This window comes from Desmodus rotundus, chromosome 5, assembly GCF_022682495.2.
Source record: "Desmodus rotundus isolate HL8 chromosome 5, HLdesRot8A.1, whole genome shotgun sequence".
Classification (NCBI taxonomy): domain Eukaryota; kingdom Metazoa; phylum Chordata; class Mammalia; order Chiroptera; family Phyllostomidae; genus Desmodus; species Desmodus rotundus.
In genome coordinates, this window is record NC_071391.1 from 5,412,218 (window position 1) to 5,432,815 (window position 20,598).

General features: G+C 51.2%; 2 protein-coding genes across 3 annotated transcripts; both read right to left on the reverse strand.

Annotated features, from left to right (window-relative positions):
• Positions 1-677: 677 nt before the first annotated feature.
• TIGD3 (tigger transposable element derived 3) lies at positions 678-4,376 on the reverse strand. Its single transcript, XM_024573990.3, has 2 exons — positions 4,215-4,376; positions 678-2,665 (listed from the first exon to the last, which is right to left on the reverse strand). The coding sequence occupies exon 2, from the start codon at positions 2,647-2,649 to the stop codon at positions 1,234-1,236; it is 1,416 nt and encodes a 471-aa protein (XP_024429758.1). The 5' UTR covers positions 2,650-2,665; positions 4,215-4,376; the 3' UTR covers positions 678-1,233.
• Positions 4,377-5,996: 1,620 nt separating this feature from the next.
• On the reverse strand, positions 5,997-19,415 carry DPF2 (double PHD fingers 2). 2 transcript variants are annotated; one of them, XM_024574192.3, is made up of 12 exons: positions 19,264-19,415; positions 14,939-15,099; positions 14,424-14,531; positions 13,938-14,101; positions 12,963-13,055; positions 12,745-12,823; positions 12,193-12,234; positions 11,021-11,158; positions 10,765-10,893; positions 10,552-10,664; positions 9,664-9,745; positions 5,997-7,300 (listed from the first exon to the last, which is right to left on the reverse strand). In XM_024574192.3, the coding sequence occupies exons 1-12, from the start codon at positions 19,293-19,295 to the stop codon at positions 7,224-7,226; spliced, it is 1,218 nt and encodes a 405-aa protein (XP_024429960.1). In that variant the 5' UTR covers positions 19,296-19,415; the 3' UTR covers positions 5,997-7,223. The 2 variants fall into 2 exon arrangements, with proteins under 2 accessions (XP_024429960.1, XP_024429961.1); XM_024574193.3 differs by lacking the exon at positions 12,193-12,234.
• Positions 19,416-20,598: the final 1,183 nt, after the last annotated feature.

The following is a 20,598-nucleotide window of genomic DNA, read 5'->3' on the forward strand; positions in this document are numbered from 1 at the left end:
CGGGACTCTCACCAATCAGAGTGTCTGTGCCCAAAGCCCACATCCTTCCAGGTAAAACCACCCTCTGCCCACCGCACTCCCACGACCTGGCTCAGGCTTCATCTCTGAACCAGTCGGAGTCTCTCTGCCTCTAGGTCTCAAATCTTTGACCCACCCTCCACATCTCTGTTTTCTAGAACCCCACAAATAACCTGTCATTCTCTGGCTAAAACCTTTTGGGGTGCCTCATCACCAAACTTGGGGGGCTAATGGCTCCTCCTGCTCCCAGGGCCTCCTTGTGGCTCTGGCGAGAATGCCTGACTCGGCCCCTGCCGCTCCTTGGCCTGGACTATGCTTCCCATCCCTGTCTGTCCTTCAAGCTGCAACACAAAACTCACCTCCTCCAGGTGAGGTCTCCCAGGCTCCACAGGGCCATAGCACTTTGCACATAATCACACTCCATTGTCATTGTCTGCAAGATCCTGCCCAGCAGGGACGTCATCTTTGCAACCTTGTCACACAGGCCTTTCTGAAGACATGTTGTGGAATGATCAAGTGGACGGCAGAAGAAACAACCAGCCAAAAAAAAGAACCAACGACTGTTCCAAGTTCTGGCTCTTTTCTGTTTCCCCAGTGAGTTGCTAGCCTGACCCTCCTACTGACACCTCGTCCCCTCCCGCAATCCGGGAGCTAAGTTAACAGAGAAGCAGGTGTCTGGGGCAGTACCTGGGATCCTCATGAGGCCCCAGGCCCGGGCTGGGGAGTCCTTCCTGCTGCCATTCCGGAAGAGGAGGGTCCCTGTGGTCATCCGCATGCAGCTGCAGACCCCTGTGTGGTGGCAACCCTCAGCCACCCAGTTACAAAGCTGAGTTGAAAGTGTCTACCCTTTTCCCCTGAAAATTGCACCCTGGCCTCTCCTCTGATTAAAAACTTTATTTTCAGAAGCAGAACTGTTTTTAACACAGAATTCAAGGCATCAACCTGTCTGTAAAGCCTGAATTTCACCTACCCAAGTCCCAGCCTCCCTGGAGGTTCAGAAACCACCGAGCCTAGCTTCACTTTGGATGCCTCTTCTCGGGGCCCGGAAAACTTTTATTCAGAGCTTAGACTTGTTCTCCCGATGTCTCCCTTCTACCCCTTTCACAAAAGCCCCATTTCCACCAGAAAGAGACCAGCCTCCCACCTGCCTTCTGCAACAGGGCGTTTCCATGGGAAACAGGACAGGAGGGGGCTCTGGCGAGGAGCAGGCTCCCTTCACAGGCAGCAGAGCCGCTCAACCTCCTCCTCACAGGCATAGAATTTTTCAAATAGCTCAGGGGAGGTGCCATTGCACTCAAACCACCTCCTCAGTGTGCCCAGGGCCCGCAGGGCTTCGGCTCTGGTGGGCAGGGGCTCCAAGCCATCCTCCCCAGCCCCCTCCTCTTCCTCAGCACCCATCTCCTCTTTGCACTCTCCAGACATGGGCTCCTCGCCCTCCAGGTCCACAAAGCGGGAAAACTCCTCAAAGCTCAGCCCACCAGGGACAGGTGGCATCTCAGAGGCTCTGTTCGAGGACAGCAGCATTTTGCAGGGAGCCAGCCCTTCCTGAAGGAAGCTGCTTACAATGAACTGGGGAGGCACCTTGGCCCAAGCCACGGCCGCCATGTGCAGCGTGTCCAGCACTGTGATGCCTGCCCCAGCCTCAGCCAGTGACGTGCCAGCCCTCTTGCTCTGGACGGCTGCCAGCTTGCCCAACAGACGGTGACGGTAATGGGCCTTAAAGGCCCGGACCACAGAGCTGGGCAGAGAAGGTGTGGTGCTAGTGGTGGAAAGAGGCAGGAGCCTCACATGGCAGAGCCCAGGCACACCTGCCAACTCCTCCACCACTTGAGCAGCCAGCAGCAAGGCTACCTGTCGGCCCTGCCTCCCCATGTCCCGGTCAAACTGTGCCAACCACTCTGACCAGGGGATGCCCACATCAGAGTGGTAGGAGGCAGGCAGAGCCTCACTGCTGACTCCAAAGAAGCATCTGGGTGCGGCCTGGAGCCCACTGACCAGTACCCGCCGCTTCTCTGTGCCCCTGCTGTTGGCACACAGCAGCACCTGCACTTGATCACCTGTACCTACTCTGCCGGGCACTGCTCGATACAGCAAGGGCACTTCAGCACAGCCAAAAACATCCTCCGGGGAGAAGTCTTTCAGGGAGGGAGGCAGCTGGGTCTGGGACATGAGGCCTGGGGGAGGTGGCTCAGCAGGGAACAGAGGTGCTAATACATGGCGGGTCCCAAAGCCCACATTGTTTCGGCGTTTCCAACGGACCAGCCAGCCAATGCTGGGCACAAAATCCTGGCCCAAGATGTCGGCCAGCTCCTTGGCTTTGTGCAGCAGCATGGGCCCCGTCACGTCCCAGGCCTTGGCCCGGGCAATACGGTACCAGCAAAGCAGAGCCTCGTCGAGGCTGCCATATTTGGACTCGCGCTTGCGCTTGCGCTCCCGGTTGGCTGTGCCACTGCACCAGTCTGCCAGCAGCTTCTCCTTATTCTTGCAGATGCGTGAGATCTGGGGTTGGGAGACCTGGAAGCGCCGGGCCACCTCGGACTGGGACATCTTGGACTCATCCAGGAGTTCCAGCACCTGGATCTTCTCGGCCAGGGATAGAGCGTGAAGCTTCTTCTTGCTGCTCAGCTCCATGGCTTCTCCGGAGCACCTGTATGGGAAGAAAACAGTGACAAGGATCCAGACCACTGAGGCCAGGTGTAACAGGAGAGGGGCACTGTAAGGAAGAGAATCTATGAGGAAAGGGAAACTGGCTGGTATGTGGGAGAGACCATGGGGACCTGGATCACCTGGGGAAGGGTGAGAGGGAACACTGGGGAAGAGGTGTGAGGGCTGCGCTGAAAGAGGAAGGGAAATGGTTAGACTGATCTGGAGGAATGCCGGCACAGAGCTCAGGGGGAGGTGGCTCACTGCTCAGAAGGAGAGGGGAGTCTGGGCAGGGCTTTGGCATAGTTGGGGGAGAGTATGAATAGAGCCGAGGGGACAGCTGCATAGACAGCAAAAGAGTGTAGATGGGGGAGGACACGAGGCTGGGCTTGAGTGGCGCTGGCTAGGGATAATCAGGGCTGGGGATGACGACCTGGGCTGGACTTAGAAGACAGGGTGGTGGAGTGGATGGACAGAGTTGAGGTGACAGGTGTACAGACAAAGAGAGATGGATGGGGCTGAAGGAGCAAATCTAATTTGGTGCTGGGTCCTCAGGGGGTAAAGTGGGACGGGGGTCACAAGGTCTAGAAGGCGACACAAGCGACAGAGGACAAGAGAGGTGAGGAGGCCGTGGGTAGCATGAGGGACGAGATGTCTCTAGCAGGTAAGGTGGTGACCTGGGACAGGTATCTGGGCGCAGGCAAAAGAGGCCGGGACCCAGGTGGGCCAGGAGCCGGGCTCCGCAACCTGGCCGGCCTCTGCCCTCCTAGACGCAGGGTCTGACCTCCAGTGGACCTGGGAGCACCCTGCCGGGCCTCCCCGCCTTGCAGCCTCCCGCTCTACACCCACCTCAGGCGCTTGTCCTGCAGCTCCCGCCCTGCCTGGGCCCCTCTCCCGAGCAGTCTCAGCGGCCAAAGGAGAGTAGGGGAGGGACGGGAGAGTAGGGAAGGGACGAGCGACAAGACCCGGAGGGCAGAGCGGGCAGAGGGGCTGCGCTGACGGCAGGCGCGCGCACAGCAGGACACCGAGCGCGCCTCCGCTCGGGGCTCTACCCAGGCTGGGAATCTATGGTGCAGCTGCTGGGCTCCCACTCAACGCACCCCGCCTTGGACCAATCATATTGGCCCTCAGATGATCGGTCCCGCCTCCACCTAAGTGTCATTGGACATCTCGGTAGTGGCGGTTTGTCGAGTCTTCTGGGAGGCGGGGCTTCCAGCAGGCTCTGGGAGCAGAGTAAGAGCCAGAACCCCGCCAGAGTCCGAGCCTGAGCGGCGCCCCTAGCACCTGGGGACCCCACCGGCAGGGGCCTCGCGAGCCTCAGGGCAGCATGGGGGCCGGAGAACAGACTTGGTGTCCTAAGATCTTCCTAGCCTCAACTTCTTCATCTACCCAACAGGGTTAACGACCCTCACGAAGTGGTTTTGAGAAAATGGAAGCAAGCAGTTATGCTACACGAAAGCCGTTACCATGGACAGCGCTGGCCCCTGCTCGCAACCGGCTTTGGAGAAACTGGGGCCAGTTCTGATTTAGGGCGAGTAAGGACTAATTTTTACCCGTTTTGTAACAGAATGCATGTTTGGCTTAGAAGGCCAATACTGGAGAGGCAGGTGCTGGTGTAAAGGAAAGTGGTTTATTCAGGTGCTGGCAACCTGGAAGATGAGGGACTCGCTTCTCGAAGCCCATCTCAGCATCTCATGTGTCCTGCAGAGTTTATACAGGAAAACCGTGAGAATAGGGAAACTAAGGAATTTCTGGTGACGTGCAGTTTCTCAACTCTACTCGGGCGGTTTCGATGTTACCTCCTGCATGCGTCATCATTCGCAGTTTCACTGCTGATTTCAGGGAACAGGACGTGCAGGCAGCATTTCTGCTGGTTCTGATAGGAGTCGCTGATGCTTGCCCAGTTCCTTGTGTTCAGGGCCATTTCTTCGTTAACCAGGAGCTGCAACTGCTGATGTCTATAAAATACTTACAAGGAAAGCTTCAATCATGAATCATGAAACTCTATGAGTTTGTTAGTACAGCCTATTCTGTAATTACCATGTGATTAATATAGTTTACTTCAATCACTGTTACAATTTTGGTATCCGTTGGCAAGATTCATTTCTAAACCCAAGACGCAATAATCACTGCCTTCCTTAGTAATTCAGTTCTATCTGTTCTATGCAGTCTCATGCAAACATCTTACCTGGGGTCCACGGCTCCCCGCTCCCAATTTCACTTGCTTTCTTGCCTCGCCTCCTTCTTCCTCTTACGGTTCTGACTGGAAGACCGGATGGAGGATCTGAGTCCCCACCTCTCTGCCTTTCTCAGGCTTCCCTCCCCACCTGAGTCCTGCCCCCATCGGCCTTCTGTGTTCCATCCTAAGTCCCACCGCCTGCAAACCCTTTGCAAATTTCCTCCCATTTATGCCTGCTATAGTATTCTCATTTTTACATCTTTTCTGGCCCTTAGACTACTCAACCACAAAGGATCATTGCTTTACTCCCTCTACTCCTGTCCTACTTCCATGTGAAAGCATGAAGATGGAGGCTGTGTTCTTTCCCTAAGACAATTCCCAACCCAGAGCCAGTTCCCAACTCCCATGTTGCTTACTGAACGCGGTGGCCCAGGACGCTGCCTTCCACTACACAACAGTAGCTTTCAAGCATGTTTCAGAAAAGCCTAAAGATACTTTGAGGGTTCATACCTGATTGATTAAAAATATTTAAAAATTTTTAATAACTTCAAAACACATACTCATGTGGGATACATTAAGATCCACTATGGAAGCTGTCAAATGTTGGCTGCAGGGAGAGAACTCATTTTTATGCACATAGCCACGCCCAAAGGCAGGCTGCAGGCTTGCACTGTGCGCCAAGTTCACACACACTGCGCTGAAAACAAAGACACCAGGCAAGCACAGTTGAGGTGCCCCTGCTCCCCATGCTCGTTACTCATACAAAAAACTTCCATGTCTCCCATTGTGGTGTCATTAGTTTTCCTGTGTCATTCTCTTTAATATTGATGTTAATAAGCGTCTGGGCCCATTTTATGTATCTCAAATTCCAAGGTCAACTATTACGTATGTTTAGCTGAATTTCCTACAAAGCAACCAAAATACAGAAATAAAAAGGATGAGTAGATTTTAAATTTTGTATTAAAACAACTTCATTGTTCTTTATATCAAGGAACTGTTATAACCTGCTTTACTGATTGGGGATCAGACAGAATTTTAATTTGGGAGAGAAAGCTGTATTTTAAAACATTTAAAAACCACTGTAAGGAAGTTTTAGAATGAAGTGGACTTCATAACCAGGAAAGGGAGTCGGAATAGCAATCATCCAGCAAATGGCTCTGTGTAAAAACGTTTATTTGTACTAATGTTTAGAACACAGGAAATAAAGAAAGAAAAAAAGACACAACTCCAAAGCGACAGTGAATCAGGGCCTGCCCAAGGCCAATGGGAAGCCACTCCAGGGTGTCCTGGCATGGCGTGTCCCTCCCACTACTTAAAGTGTCACCAGGCAGAAAACTGAGGAATCAGGGTATGAAGACCTTACCAGCTGCTAATGAGCGTGCAAGGGAAGAAAGGGGTATCTATGTGGTCTCCCCATGAACCCGGAGCCAGGATACAGAGAGCAGGAGGCAGAGGCTCCCAATTCAGTTAAGGGCAGGAGCTGAATACCCAGGTCTAGGAAGAACAAAAAGGGGATTTTGGAGGTAGGCTTTTTCATCGAGTTAAAAAACAGGCACATTGTCCAACATCTCCCTGTAACCCCCCAAGCGGCTGGCCTGGCCCCCAGATGCTTTCCCTCTCCCCACAAAACCAAAGGGAATAAGGAAGGGAGGCAGAAGATGTGAAATCCCAAGGGCGAGGAATGCTGCAGTCACTAGAGACCGCCTATGAGAGCGAGCCAGGTGCGCACACGAATCAGGGTGAAGCTGCTACTCCCTCCGGGGTGGGGCAGGGCAGAGCCCAGAGGGTGACCAAGAGCATCCTGGCTCAGGCAAAGGATCCTGGGTAGCAGGGACAGAGGGCCACAGAGAACCACCCTGGGGGAAGGAGGTGGTGAGGCTAAGCAGCAGGAAGGGCACGGAAAGCTCCTTGCAAGCACATCCTCAGTTTGCTCAGTTGCTCGCTCCCAGCTACTTCTGGTAGAGCTTGGCCTGGCTTGCCTCTGGGGGAATGAAAAACCGTGGGGACCAGAGTGGAGGCGAAGCTCAGAGAGAAGTGAGCTGTTGCCCCACTCGTTCTCAGTGGACACTGTTTGAACCCTGTGATCACCAGGGCCGGGGCCCAAGGCAGACAGAGTGAATGCACTTCAAGGAGAGCCGTGAGAAGCTGGGCCCCCAGGTGCGCCTTGGGGCAGTATGCTGCTCCGTTCTCCCTGAGGGGCTGGGGCCAGAGGCAGTCAGAGCTGCCACCTCAGTTTGCTGTTGACAGAGGCAGGTTGGCATGACCACCCCCAGTTCTCTGGACTTGTGAAAGAGAGGAGGAAGGAAAAGGTGGGCATGAAAAACGAGAGAGGAGAAAACAGCCCTAGAGGTATGGGGGGGAGGGGACAGGGGGAGTGGCCACATCAAGAGGAGTTCTGGTTCTGGTAGATGGAGGCTTTCTCCTTCAGCAGGTCCAGACATAAGTGGCAGCTCCAACTTCCTGCAGAGAAGTGTAATGGGGTTAGGATGGGTCCCACACAACCCTAATCTGCTGTCCTTCCAATCCCCACACATCACCTCTAGTAACAGGATCGGCTATAGGGAGGATAGGATGCATTCTGCAGTAGCAGTTTCACAGTAATCCTGAGCTGGGAGAAACTTCTACGTCTTCAAATATCATGAAGAATAATTCTTAATGGAGATGAAATAATCACCTGGAGGACTATTTCACATGGAGAATAGAGTCCCAGACCCTTTTGGCCCTATTAAACCAGAATGTGTAGGAGGAGAGCCTGGGCAGTTACAATTTTTTTTTTTAAGATTTTATTTATTTCTTTTTGAAGAGGGGAAGGGAGGGAGAGAAACATCAGTGTGCGGTTGCCTCTCATGTACCCCTCCCTGGGGACCTGGCCCACAACCCAGGCATGTCCCCTGACTGGGAATTGAACCAGTGACCCTTTGGTTTGTAGGCTGGCACTCAATCCACTGAGCTACACCAGCCAGGGAACGTTCTCCTACTTTTTTGTTTTGAGAAACTGAATTAGCCCGTAATGTCTTGAAATTACAACCATAATTGTACATGTATGTATTTAAACATTATTCTGGGAAAGAATCCACAGCTTTTATCAGCTGTTCAGAAATATAAGTGGCTCTGAAAAATATGAAGGTCCTTTCCACTCCACAGGTCAACCCGCAGGAAAGGGCTGACAAGCTTTTCTGCAAATAGCCAGACAGAGTGTTAAATATTTTAGGCTATGTGCACCTCATATAGTGTTGGTTATTATTTTTTTTTACATTCCCTTTAAAAATGCAAAAATCGCCCTGGCTGGTATGGCTCAGTTGGGTGGAGGGTCGTCCCATATGCCAGGTCGCAGGTTTGATTACTGGTCAGGGCAAAGTCTAGATTGTGGTTTCAGTCCCCAGTTGGGGCACATGCTATAGGCAACTGATCATTATTTCTCTCTTACACAGATGATTCTCTCTGACTCCTTTTCCTTCTCTCTGAAATCAATAAGCATGTCCTCTGGTGAGGATTAAAAAAAATTAAGAGCCCTGGCTGGTTTAGCTCAGTGGATTGAGTGCCAGCCTGTGAACCAAAGGGTCGCCAGTACGATTCCCAGTCAGGGCATGTGCCTGGGCTGCGGGCCAGGTCCCCGGTACGGGGCACACAAGAGGCAACCACACACTGATGTTTCTCTCCCTTTCCTTCTCTTCCCCTCTCTATAAATGAATAAATAAAATCTTTTTTAAAAATTACAAAAAAAGGAGAAAGCAAAAAAACCCAAAACAAACAAACAAAAAAAAAACGTTTAACGTGAAAATCATTCCTAGCTGGAGAGTTACATAAACTAGCTGCAGCTGGATTTGGCTGTGAGGGGTAGTTTGCCAACCTCTAACCTATGCCATCTGACGGCTTCTAGGGGGTCTCCCTCCCATCCCGCTGCTTCTACTACTTCAGTATCTGCCAGTAGTTCAAAAGGAAAGCCCTTCTACAGTTAATGTAGAACTTTATCTGTAAATTGATTGTTTTTATGGTTAAAAAAATGAAACACAGAACTCACTAGTTCTCCCCAAAGTAGATTTCTAAACCAGCACCAAACGAGCTGCGTGCTCCCCTACAGCTGCCAGCGGACTGTGCCTTTGCTAGCGGCCCGCTCCTCGGGGGCGCGGGGCGGTGGCAGCAGTCTGACCTGTATTGCCAGTTAGCTACTAGCACCACACAGTGAGCCCCGTTCTCTCGCCTGGGGTGCTGGCCCACATCCTCCGCGCACAGTAACACTCCGTGCACTGCTACTGGTGCATTCATACCCTCCTAAGCTCCCAAATTTGTGTAAAGGAGGGGTAAAGTACAGAAATTTGCCTGGAAGGGGACTTGTAGAGGGGTAGCCACTTTTTGGTGCCACAAATGGTTTCTTCAAGTTTCCGTAACCGTGGAGCGTTATTAAGCAAACTATTCGGGCTTCAGGTTCAACTCCTTTCCAGACTGGGTGGAAATGAACACTCAAATTTGTCAAGTTCAAAGAGCTGACAATCAAACCATCACTTCAGACAAGCTATCAAGTTAATTTCCTGGACTGAAGAAGGAAAACAAATCACTACTTCCAGTAACTGTTCTCTGCTCAGTATCTGCTTTCTCTTGGGCTGCTGATATTCCTTCTGTGTTTACAAATTTATCTGATGATAATGTGCAAGCATTAGACCCTTGAAGTTGAAGTCCTAGGAAAGCATTCTAAAATGAGTGAAGGCAAAGTGCCAACTCCCTAATTTGGAAGGATAAATCACTGATAAGAGAACTCATTTATTGTACAGGTGATGGTCCAAGTTGCTACTAATGGTTCTGAGTAAGCGACCCAGACAACCTACCTTCAGGAGGCTCAGACATGGACGGAGTAAGACAGTACATGTGGTAGCCACGATCGCAGTCATCACAGAACAGCAGCTGGTCCTAGAGAGGGCAAGATGGAAGAGGCAGGGGGAATTAAATGACTAATAGGCTGATTGGTAGGAAGGAGGGTTTCCGTAGACAGTGCTGCTACTTCCAGGCGGCAAGGAAAACCAAACGTGGGTGTCTCTGGACAGAAACCACTGCTGTCCATCTCCACGCGACCAGCCGCCTAACTGATCTCATGGTCCCCAGAGTGTCCTCTACAATCTGTTCTCCACTGAGCAGCAAGTTATCTTTTCAAAATATAAGACACGCCACATCACTGCCCTGATTAAACCCAGACCTGGTGGTCTTGCCTTCCAATAGCATCTTCTACCCTGCTCTCCCAATGCAGGAAGGCTCCACCCAGTCACACTGGCCTCAATACACCTGGCTTGTCCACCTTAGGTCTTTGCACTTGCTGTTCCTTTACTGAGAATGCTCCACCTCCAAATCTTCTTGGATAGCTCCTCTGTATCACCCAAACCTCAACACCAACATCATCTCCTCGGAGAAGCCATCTCTGACTATCCAAATCAGCTGGTTACTCTCTGTCACACTACTGGTTTCATTCCTTCACGCCACAGCATAAAAATCCCACTCATTTCCTTGCTTGTCTTGTCTTGGGGTCCTTAGTGCCCAGCACAGTGTCTGACACCAAGCAGCTGTTCAACAAACACCTTCCAAATGAAGTTCCACCTAGGGTGCTGGGGAGGGACATGCATGAGGGGGTCTTGCTCTCTTTTAAAAGAAAGGTCACTTTAGAGGGAATTGTGGAAAAAACAGTGAAAGCTGAGGAGCATGCTGGGAGGGGCAGGGACACGCACGTCATTCTCAGAGGTGCCACAGATGTTGCAGCACTTGCACTCGATGCACTGCCAGCGGTAGGTCTTCACTGCTGCCATCATCACGGGGGTGAACTGCAGGCAAGACGGATGCCCTGTGGGGGGAGGGGGCAGGTGAAACAGGCAGCCAGAGATCGGGGAGAAGCAAGGTGACCTGGTTGACTGTGGCAGCCCTTGCCCCTGGGTTGGAAGTACCTGAGCGACCACAGTCAGAACACGACACTAGCTCCTCGGGTTGTCCTGTCTTCTTGTTGATCTTTGAGTCCCCCAGGCAGAAGTCGCAGTAATTGTTGGGCAGTGCCAATCCATCGGGACCCTTCTTGGCTATAGGGAGAGAAAATGAACTTTGATGATACCCAAGAGGCCTTGGGGCCACTCAACATCCTGGACAAGAGGGTTTTTCATAACCAAGCCGACTCCTGCTTGCCCCAACTCTGACACCTCAGCTTACATTTCTGCTCCTCAGACCTCTGGGAAACCGGAGTGGGTGGCTGGGAGTCTTCCTTGTCTTCGCCCTCCTCTTCAGCCAAGTGGGAGTGGGCATAGTGATAACTGAGGCCTGGTCGGTTCTTGTAACGCTTTCCACAAACTGAGTGGGGAGAAGGTTGTAGAGAAAGGTCTAAGGATCTCAGAGTGCCACATCCCCACCCCTCTAGGTTGTGGGGCTCCACCTGAGGTGGAGGCAGCCACCCCCACCCCAACCATCTCTTTTCTGGGACAGGCTTTTAGTAATGGCCACCTCCCCAGGGCCAGGAGGCCCTGGGGCTCTCCAGCTTCCTTGGCTCTCCTCCCTCCCTACTAAATCCCAGCCCATGGCCACCTCTACTCTTCCACATTGGCTATCTATGGGGCTGAGCCCTGGCCCCATCAACACTTGCCCAGGGAATAGTCTGGGGAGGTCCAGGTCAGAAGAAAAGGGCATTTCTATGGTTTTACAATTTGGCAGGAAGAAGGAGAGGTAAGAAAGATAAGCCAAACTTTTTCCTCCCCCCTCAGTAAATGTGGAAGGCTTGTGCTATACCATATATACCACAGAGCACATCTCTGCCCAAAGTGGATAAAGGATAGGGCCTGGGTCTCTTGCGGATAACACCTCAACTGAGTCTGAAGGGTAGTTGGCCCCCAGAGAAATTCAAGGACACTCCCAACCAATCAGTGCCCTGCCCAACCCACCAACCAGCAAGGAAAGCAGATTCCCCACAAGGCATCTTTTACTTTTGAGCAGTGATACCAATAAGAGTAAGGGAGCCAGTAGGAAAGGAATGGGAAGAGGATGGGTGGAGGAGGTGGCAGGATAGTGGGGAATATTAGCTGACCACTAAGTGGCTGTTTTGGGGAGGGGGGAGCAGAGGGATTTGTTGGAAACGGGTTTCTTATAATGCTTTTGAAGCCACCCCATGCAGTGGGCCCGAGAAGCCCGAGGAGCAAGTCTGTGGGAGATAGCGGTGAAGGCAGCTTCCAGGACTGTGAGGAGTGGAGCACATCAGAAGGGCCACTGCTCCTGTCCCCAAGCCATTCCAGAGATTTTTAAACTAGCATCACAGGAGATGAGAAAGGCAGGAGGAACAAGGGAGGAGGGAAAAAGGGATAGGAAAACGAAGTCTGAAAAGTTGAGAGAGCTACCTCTCTGGGGCGCTTTCGAGGTATGCTTTTGTTTGAAACTATCTGAAAGACAGAAAGAAAAGTCATGAGAAGAAGGCCTTGATATACTTGAGACAGTAGCAGCAGCAGCATGAAAGCGGAGCAAACGAGAGAGAGACCCCAGCGGTGATGGTGCTCCCAGGGTGGAGGGACAGAAGTGGGGAGTCAGAGAAAAGGGGAGAAAGAGACATTGAAAAACTTGTGGTTGGACTCCTGGGGCCATGGAGCGACAGGGGCCAGCAGACCTGGGTGCCATCTGTCAAGAGGCTGATTCTGACTGCTGCGGGTGCCCCCTCACCAGCACCCCCACCCCAGGTCACAGTGGAATTCTCTCCCAGAGCATGCAGGTCCCACCCATCAGGTAGCAGAGGCCAGGGCCTCCCAGTGGTCTCAGATGGAACCAGTAGGCAAAAAGAACAGGAGTCCAGGCGTCTTTTACCGCTCTGAGCAAGGACACAGCCCTCCCTCCTTTCATGTCCTGAGCGGGAGCTGGGTCCAAGGCAAGGGCTCCCCACCCACTTGGGAGGCACTCACTGTCACAGGCGTAGGGTTTATCCCGGTCCTCCAGGATGGAAGCGTCCAGCTTCTTACGGGCACTGCCCACACCTTTGCTCTGCCAAAAAAAAAAAAGAGGAAAAAGATGCTCTTACTAAGGTGTCTAGGCCTGAGGAGTTGAACCCTCCTGGAAGTGGCTACTAATCTCACTCAAATCCACCCCGCCCCAGGCTGCAGGCAGCACCTCGACCCCTCACCTTGGATTTCCCCTTGCCCCGACGCTTGGGAGTGTCTTCTTCGTAGTCCTCGTCATCGAGATCATCCAGGAAGTCATCCGGCTCCAGGATCCGCTGAGTGGACAGGAGGGTTAGGATAGGCAATAACAATGTACATCCAAAAGCTCCCCCACGGTGGCAGTGGCAAAGCCACCCAGAACCTCCTTGGTGACCTGGCCCTCCGCTCCAGCCTCGTCACTGCTGCCCTTCAACACTCTATAATCCTGTCCTTCTCCCTTCGATGTTTTGGGCTCTTTCTCCTCCGTGCCACTCTTCACATTGTTCCCCTAGCCCGGAAGGCCTTTCCCACCATCTCCAAGTGGCTGAATCAAATGCCATGTTTCTATACAGCTTTTCCCGATGCCCTGAGTAGCCATGCCCACTCCTGCCTCTGATCTGCTGCCCCAGGAGCACGTTTAGTGGTGGTTCCCTTCCAGCACCTCACTTCCTAGACTTAGAGCTTTGCTGTTTAATTGTGTGGCCTTATGAGACATTTTTGTTAACTGCTGTTTCAGCCTCTGTATGTGAAATGGGGACCACGGTACCTACTTCACAAGGTTGTACAGACTAGAGAAAATGATAGAAGAGCCTTTAGTACTGTGTCTGGAGTATTTTTAGCTCTTATTATTTTTATGTATAGTTTTATGTGCCTGTTGACAGGGACCACATCTATTTCATCTATGTAACCCCCGGCACCAAAACATTTTTGTGACAAAAGATGAATGAGGGAAGAGTCTGTACTTAGAAGGAAAAGAGCGGGAAAGACCGCATGGAAAGACTGGATGGAAACAGTGAAGCCAGTCTGTACCTAGAGCTAATTAGGGAATGAAACAGCAGCACTCCGGGGGCCTGCCTCCTACCCCCCAGCTTGCTTCCTTTCTGATTACTGGGTGGCCTCTGAGGAGGCGGCGGCTGCTTTCCCTCAAGGTTCCCTCGGCCTGAGTATTAATCTTGTACCTTCCGCGCTCGACTGTTGGTCACAGGGAACTCGCCCAGGCTGTCATCATCAACTCGGGGATCAGGGGCGCCTCGCTTCTCCAGGGGGTCGGTGCGCAATAGAGCCTCCAAACTACTGCCATCCTGGGAGATCAGCCCCTCCTTCTTCAGGGTCTGGTCTGTGTCTGCAGGCAAGGTCAGGGTGAATCAAGGCTAGAGAGGGCTACAAGCAGAGCACTCTGGGTCTACAGAGTGCTGGGCCAGCCACAGCGGCCACTGTCTTCTGGTCTCTGGCTACTCAGGAACCAAGACACCCTAATTCACTTGGTATCATAAATTATCTGTTTATCTGTCTCTTCTATTAGACTGAGTTCTTGAAAGAAAAGAATCACATCTTAATCACTTTAGTAACTTCAAATCTAGCCTTAGGCCTGGTATGTAACAGGAGATCAGCAGGTCTTTTATCATCAACAGGCCATGCCCCTGCTCAGAAATGGTGTGCTTTACCTGGTTTAATAGATGGGAAGGAAAGTCTTGGGTCTTCAGGAGGGTGGGCTCGCCGTTTTTTCCGCCAGCGCCGGGCAGGGTAGGAGTACAGCTGCCCAGAGGCCAACCCTGTGGAAGGAAGGGAGAGAGAGAGAAGTCAAGCCCTAACCCAGTCTAGAAAATAGTATCAAATACTTTCTAGATGAGTAGGCCCACTTGAGTTCTATAGCAAGGGAGGCATATCGGCAGTGCAGGGGGAGGGGGCGAGGATGCGTGGGACAGTTTATGGAAAAGAAAAATAGATGTAAATTCAGGGGCCTTGGCTAACACATAGCTCTGCAGAATCCCAATAGCCTCAGTCCTGTAGAAAACCAAGATGCTGGTATAAACCTGTCTGATTGTTCCTCCCTGGGCTTCTAATCATGGGAAGGCCATACTCATCCATGGGTGGAAAGCAGTAGGGAAAACCCTCTCAGCGGCTCATCCCTAAAATGCGGAAGCTTCTTCTTCCTACGTTCCTGAGCCTGGACCCTCACCTGGACCCCGGTGTCGCTTTTCCATCCAGATGTAACAGTTACTCTGGGCTACTCCGGTCTGTGAGTCCAAGAAAGGCAGGCGCACGCTGCGCTCAGCACAGAGGCGGGCATTGTAATTGTGGCATTGCTCCATGGCGTCTTTGTAGTACTGCTCCCCAAGGCTGCAGTAAAGACAACAATCAGGTGTGTATGTATGTTTTTGGGGCGGGGCATCCCTCTGCCTTGCCATCTGCTTCTCTAGAAGGCTCAAGGGACTGGGAGACTACTGCTTTGGTTGTATCTGCCTCCATTCCTGCCTCATGGGACACCAAGCCCCATCACTAAGCCATTATGAGAAAGGAACTTTACAAATACATTACCATCTGGAACACAGGATTTCTTCATGTATCTAATCAGATTTAAGTCTAACCCACAAAGAGAAAATAATGTTCACTCTGTGCCTCTCATGAGTCCAAACTCTATGCTACACAAAGTGCTATTTCTCCAAAGAGGATCAAGGGGGGAAAAAAGATGTTATTTCTCTTAACTCTCATGACTATGAGAAGCAGAGGTTAAGTCCTTTGTAGAAAAGAGGAAAAGAGTTCAACAAGGTCTGGGAGACTTCCTAAAATATGGTTAGCAAACTACAGTGTATCTTTACAATGAAATTCTATGTGGCCAGAAAGAAAGAAAGAAGCTCTTCATGTATTGATATTAAACAATCTCCAAGATAATGAGAGAAAGAAAAACAAGGTACAGTGTTGAGAAGTGTTATAGGATGCTACCATATATGGAACAAAGAGGTAGGAAAGAAACTGTAGGCCTCCAGGAAGAAAATACAAGGGACTGTGGGACTTTCTTCTACATGCTCTTTTATATCTTTTGAACTTTTAATTAGGTACTTACTTAGCCAACTAATTAATTCTACATACTAATTTTACAGTCAATGAAAAACACCTGAAAATACCTGAATTTCCTCGAAGCCTACCCTTTACTGAGTATCACTATACTGACATAAAACCTTTTTGTTTAAAGGCTCATCCTAGGCCCTTCTCCATTTTCCATTTTCACACCATCAAATTATATAGGAAGGAAACTTCCTGGAATCAAAAGACTCACTTTGAAATCTTAATCAAGAGTAAACCTTTAAGTGCTCTAAAAAGCTGGAAAACTGCACAGAGCCAGGAGTTACCTGGCTGTAAGAAACACGCATGTAGAAACGATCTCGTGCTCATCCTTTAGGGCTTAACAAGCACCTTCTCACTGTAGCCTACACTATAATAATTTATATTTATATATTTGATCAATCTTAAAATAAACAGAGGGCAGAGGTGATTTCTTCCCCATGATATCCCCCTACCCATGAAGGTGCCTGGGGCATCTTAATTTGACTTGGGAGTAAAAAGACCTGGCTTGGCTAAAATTCACCAAATAAACGTGGACATTTAGTCAATTCATGCGGATCTCAGGTTCCTCTGCTATGGACTGGGGAGGTTGGACTAGGTAAGTTCCAACATATTCTACAAGACGGAGACCCCTAGCATGAGAAGCTGGACAGAGACTCTGTTGCTCATGTCTGTATCCTGAGCCTCGCCAATAAACCCTGCTCTGGAATCTGAGGGAGGCTTTCAATGAGCAGCCGCAACAGACCACTTAGGCACAGCTTAGTGTTCCCAGCCACTAAAAAGACACACACCACACACAAGGCAGTGACACCACAAGACGGCCTGGCCTGTTTCCACGGGCTGGAGTGACTATGACTGGAGCAGGCACAAATCGTGTGTTGAAGAGTAGAGGGAATAAGAACAGGCTCACACTTGCTCGCCTTTAGGAGGCAGCCATGTCCTCATCACACAGAGGAAAATTGGATAAACAAGGCTGAGTGCAGCAGCTCCTTTGTTTCTGCTGATGGGGATTGATACTGACACTGAAGTCAAATGGAACGAAAGGCCAGATGGGCCGAGAGCTGCTAAGTCAGAGTAAGGAGGCTGCAAACAGTTTGGGGGGGGGGGGTGTTTTATCAACAGTTTTGGGGCTGAGAGGTGTTTTATCAAAGTTCTTGCGAGTTAAGTGGGGCGAACTGTCTCATCAGTAAGAGAGCTGAGAATGAAACAGAAGTTGGGGGACAGGGGACCTGATGAGGAGAGCAGGAAAGAATGAGAGATAGCTCTTAGAAACTTAAGGTTCCTATTGCAAGAAATTTCAACTAATGTTATTCTCCAGATCTTGTTACCTAACTCAGAAGGTTTCAAAACTAGTGAGCAGCCACAGCTACCCACTACTCTTATTTTACCCTAGTGAGACACCTCAAACACTGTTTCAAATAAGACACATTTGGAGGGACAGAGAATTTACAAATAGGAATACTCCTGTCCCAGAACAAGATGCAAGTCAGAAAAGATGAGCTAGTAGTCCTGACCTGGATATATAACCTCAGCTGTCAAAGGACTAAGCACACCATGATCAAGAAAAGCCACGGAACAGCATCTTTTCCCAGGGTAAGAATGGTCCTGGAAAAATGAATGCCCCTTCTTAAAGGAACATTCTGAAGGAAAATGTATCAGCTGTGATCCACAGCCCTCTGCAGCTGGAACTGAGGAGGAGAACGTTGGTTTCTGATTACTGGTACTCAGGAACCAGTGGCTGGTGACCTTCACACTCTCTGCTGTTCTTTAAGGAGAAATAAGAAGTCATACTCTATGTACATGGACAATCCCTCACTTCTAACACTACACAAAAGGGTTGGCAACCCTATTTCCCTGAAGTCTTTCAACATAAAAAATAAATAAATAAATCTCATTACATATAACTCTCAAAATCTAGGCAAGTCTGACATTCCCCTAGTATAGTAAGATTTCCAAGGTATTAGCTTTCTTTTTTCGGGAAGCATGAAACCTGTGTAAAAACTCCCCTTACCATGGAATGGGGGGCATCAACAAAGAGAAAGGCAGGGAAACAAAGAAAGAACATCTGAGTCACAAAGAATAACTATGTAAGTGGTAGATCAACAGCGTCATTTCTAAATTGAGGGGAACAGCCTGAAGAAGAGAGCCAGGGAAGCTGGAGTGGGCAGATCAGAGAAAGATGATGATGTTGGGAGGAGGGGTGGCTGAAAGAGGTAGCGGGATCCAGCTGAAAGTAAGTGTAAAAAAAATAAAAATAAATAAATAAACCCACATGAGGAGAAGGCACTTAGCTTAATGGAAGTGGGAAAGCATTCTCAAAGAGAATGCTCCAGGCAGGGGGGAGAAGCAGCGTGCCCCTGTAAAAGGCTCTTGGGAAGAATGAGGCTTCAGCCCACCACAAAGACACAGAAGCTGTGAGTCCCTTAGAACCGTTGGGAAACCTTTACCTTGCCGTCCAAACAAAATCCCAAAGCCCTAACCGGTCAACTACACACCTCTCGATTTTCCCACCCCGCACCTAGCCCAGTGAAAAGGAGCCTGCTCTATTCGCCACGGGGCACGAACCCATTTACAAACTCATTGAGATTCCTCTCCAGGGAGGAGGCTGGGTTAAATCAAGTCCCAAAGCACCTTACACTCGTAGCTCTCAGGCCGTTCTCCATTCTCCCAACCACCACCAACTAACTTTGCTCGAGACCGGCCCAGCACCAGGGCATTGCCTAGCGCGACGCAGCCGACCTCGCTGCGCCCAGACCGGCAGCGGCGCCCCGGGCAGCTTCCGTCCAGCTGCCGCGACGTGACGGCTGGGATTGGCCGGCGCCGAGGCCCTTTCCCCGGAGTTCTTTCCCGTCGGTAAATGCTCTTCAACAGATTCTCCGCGAGAACATTTTTGCTCTTGGGTCCTGATACCCAAGACCGCTCACCCCCTCGTCACAGAGCTGTTTAGAACCGAACAGTCCCGTGGTGGTGACCGCGCCGGGCTGCCGAGCCTGGTGCTTCGGGGCCGGCTGCAGCAGCCGGCGGGGAGAGCTGGGTGACCCGGCTTCGCAAGGACACTGGCCGGTGCCGGGTCCGCCCTCCGCCCCGCTCCCCTGGACTGCGGCGTCTCGGGAGCGACCCCGGGACTGTGTGTGTCGTACGCAACAAGGGCGCCACACTCTGGAAACCGCAAGCCTGAAGGAGTGCCCTGACCCTACAGCCCCGCACAGCCCCGGGAGGCTGCCCGTAAGGGGCTCCCGTGTGCCCCCCTCAGGGCCTCCACAAGTTTCCAAAGAAGCGAGACGTCTTCTCTGGAGTCTCCTGTTGCCCTCCCCAGGAGGAGTCACAACATGGCCTTCCCGGGCCCATCCCTCTTTCGCCTCGGCCCTTCCCACACCACCCCCTCCCCCCAGGCCCCTTACAAGACCTCCCGACCTAGGGGAGAGAGAAACGACCACTCACAGCTTCACTACATTTTCCACCACAGCCGCCATCTTCCCTGCTCCTCTCCCTCAGGCTGGGAGGCCCGGAGCCCGCAGCGCGCAGGCGCCGGGACCTAACGGGGAACCCAGTTTCCTAGTCCGCCTGCGCAGGCGCCGCCCGAGCGCGCGCGCCCTCCTGAGCGAGCGACCGAGCTTCGAGCCAGCTCGGTCGGCCAGGGCGCCGGGGAGCCCGGTGCGCAGGCGCTACGGGCGCGGGCGCGTGTCCGGAGCCTCCCGCTGGAGCCCCGCCCTCTGCTTTTGGAGGAGCTGGAGGAGGGCAGGAGGATGTGGCCTGGTTGTAAGAAGGCGAGGCTGATGAAAACTGGCAGGCCCGGGGAAGGGCTACTGATACCGTTATCCTGCTACCTCGCCGACCTTTAACCTTGTGGTTAACCCTTTGCTCTCATCACAGGCGGAAGGGTTGGGTTGGTGGGTAGCGGAAGATAAGAGTCGTACAGAGTGCACTTGGCCTGCCAGACGTGACCATTTTAGGGAGAGGAACATTAATACCCAGAACTGGGCAGTTGTTTGACCCACATACTGGGGTCTGACAGATGTTACCTCACCTTCCTGCCACCAGACTCAGCCACCAACTTCACTGGTACCCACCTCTTCTTCCTTGCTTCCTACTCCTCCTATCCAAGCTGTTCCTTCCACTTAGGTTTTGAGGAACTTCCCTCCTGCAACTATCCCTCTTTCTGTGCCATTCATATTTGCACTGTTGAATCATGCCAATTTGTGTACATACGTGGCTTAATACCCTCTTTTTTAAAAAGCAAATCCCTTAAGCCCACATCTGCCTTGGATTATCACCCCATTTCTTTCACCTTTTCATAGCAAATATTCCGTTTATACTCCCAATCTCTGTTGACTTACTTCTAAGTCTTTCTGTCTAATTTAATGGGGATTTTGTTCCTACCAGTTCACTTGAAACAGCTCCTAACACAACTCACTATGACCTCCATTTCAACAGATTTAGGGATCTCTTCTCCTCTCTCAACAGCATGTCAACTCCCAGTACACCAGTGACGTTCCTTCCTTTATCAAACTCTGCTCCAGGTGTCTTCTCCAGGACAGCACCTGGCTGTCCTATCACATCGTCAGTTCCGTCAGCCTATTTTGCTGCCCTGTTCCACCTATAACTATCAGAGTCCCCAAGGCTTGGTCCTTGTCATATCCCTATTTCATCATTTCTGAGATGCACATATTCCCTGTCCTCTCCCCCCATTTTCTTTTATTTTTTTAATATTTTATTTATTTACTTTTAGAGAGAGGGGAAGGGAGGTAAAAAGAGAGGGAGAGAAACATCAATGTG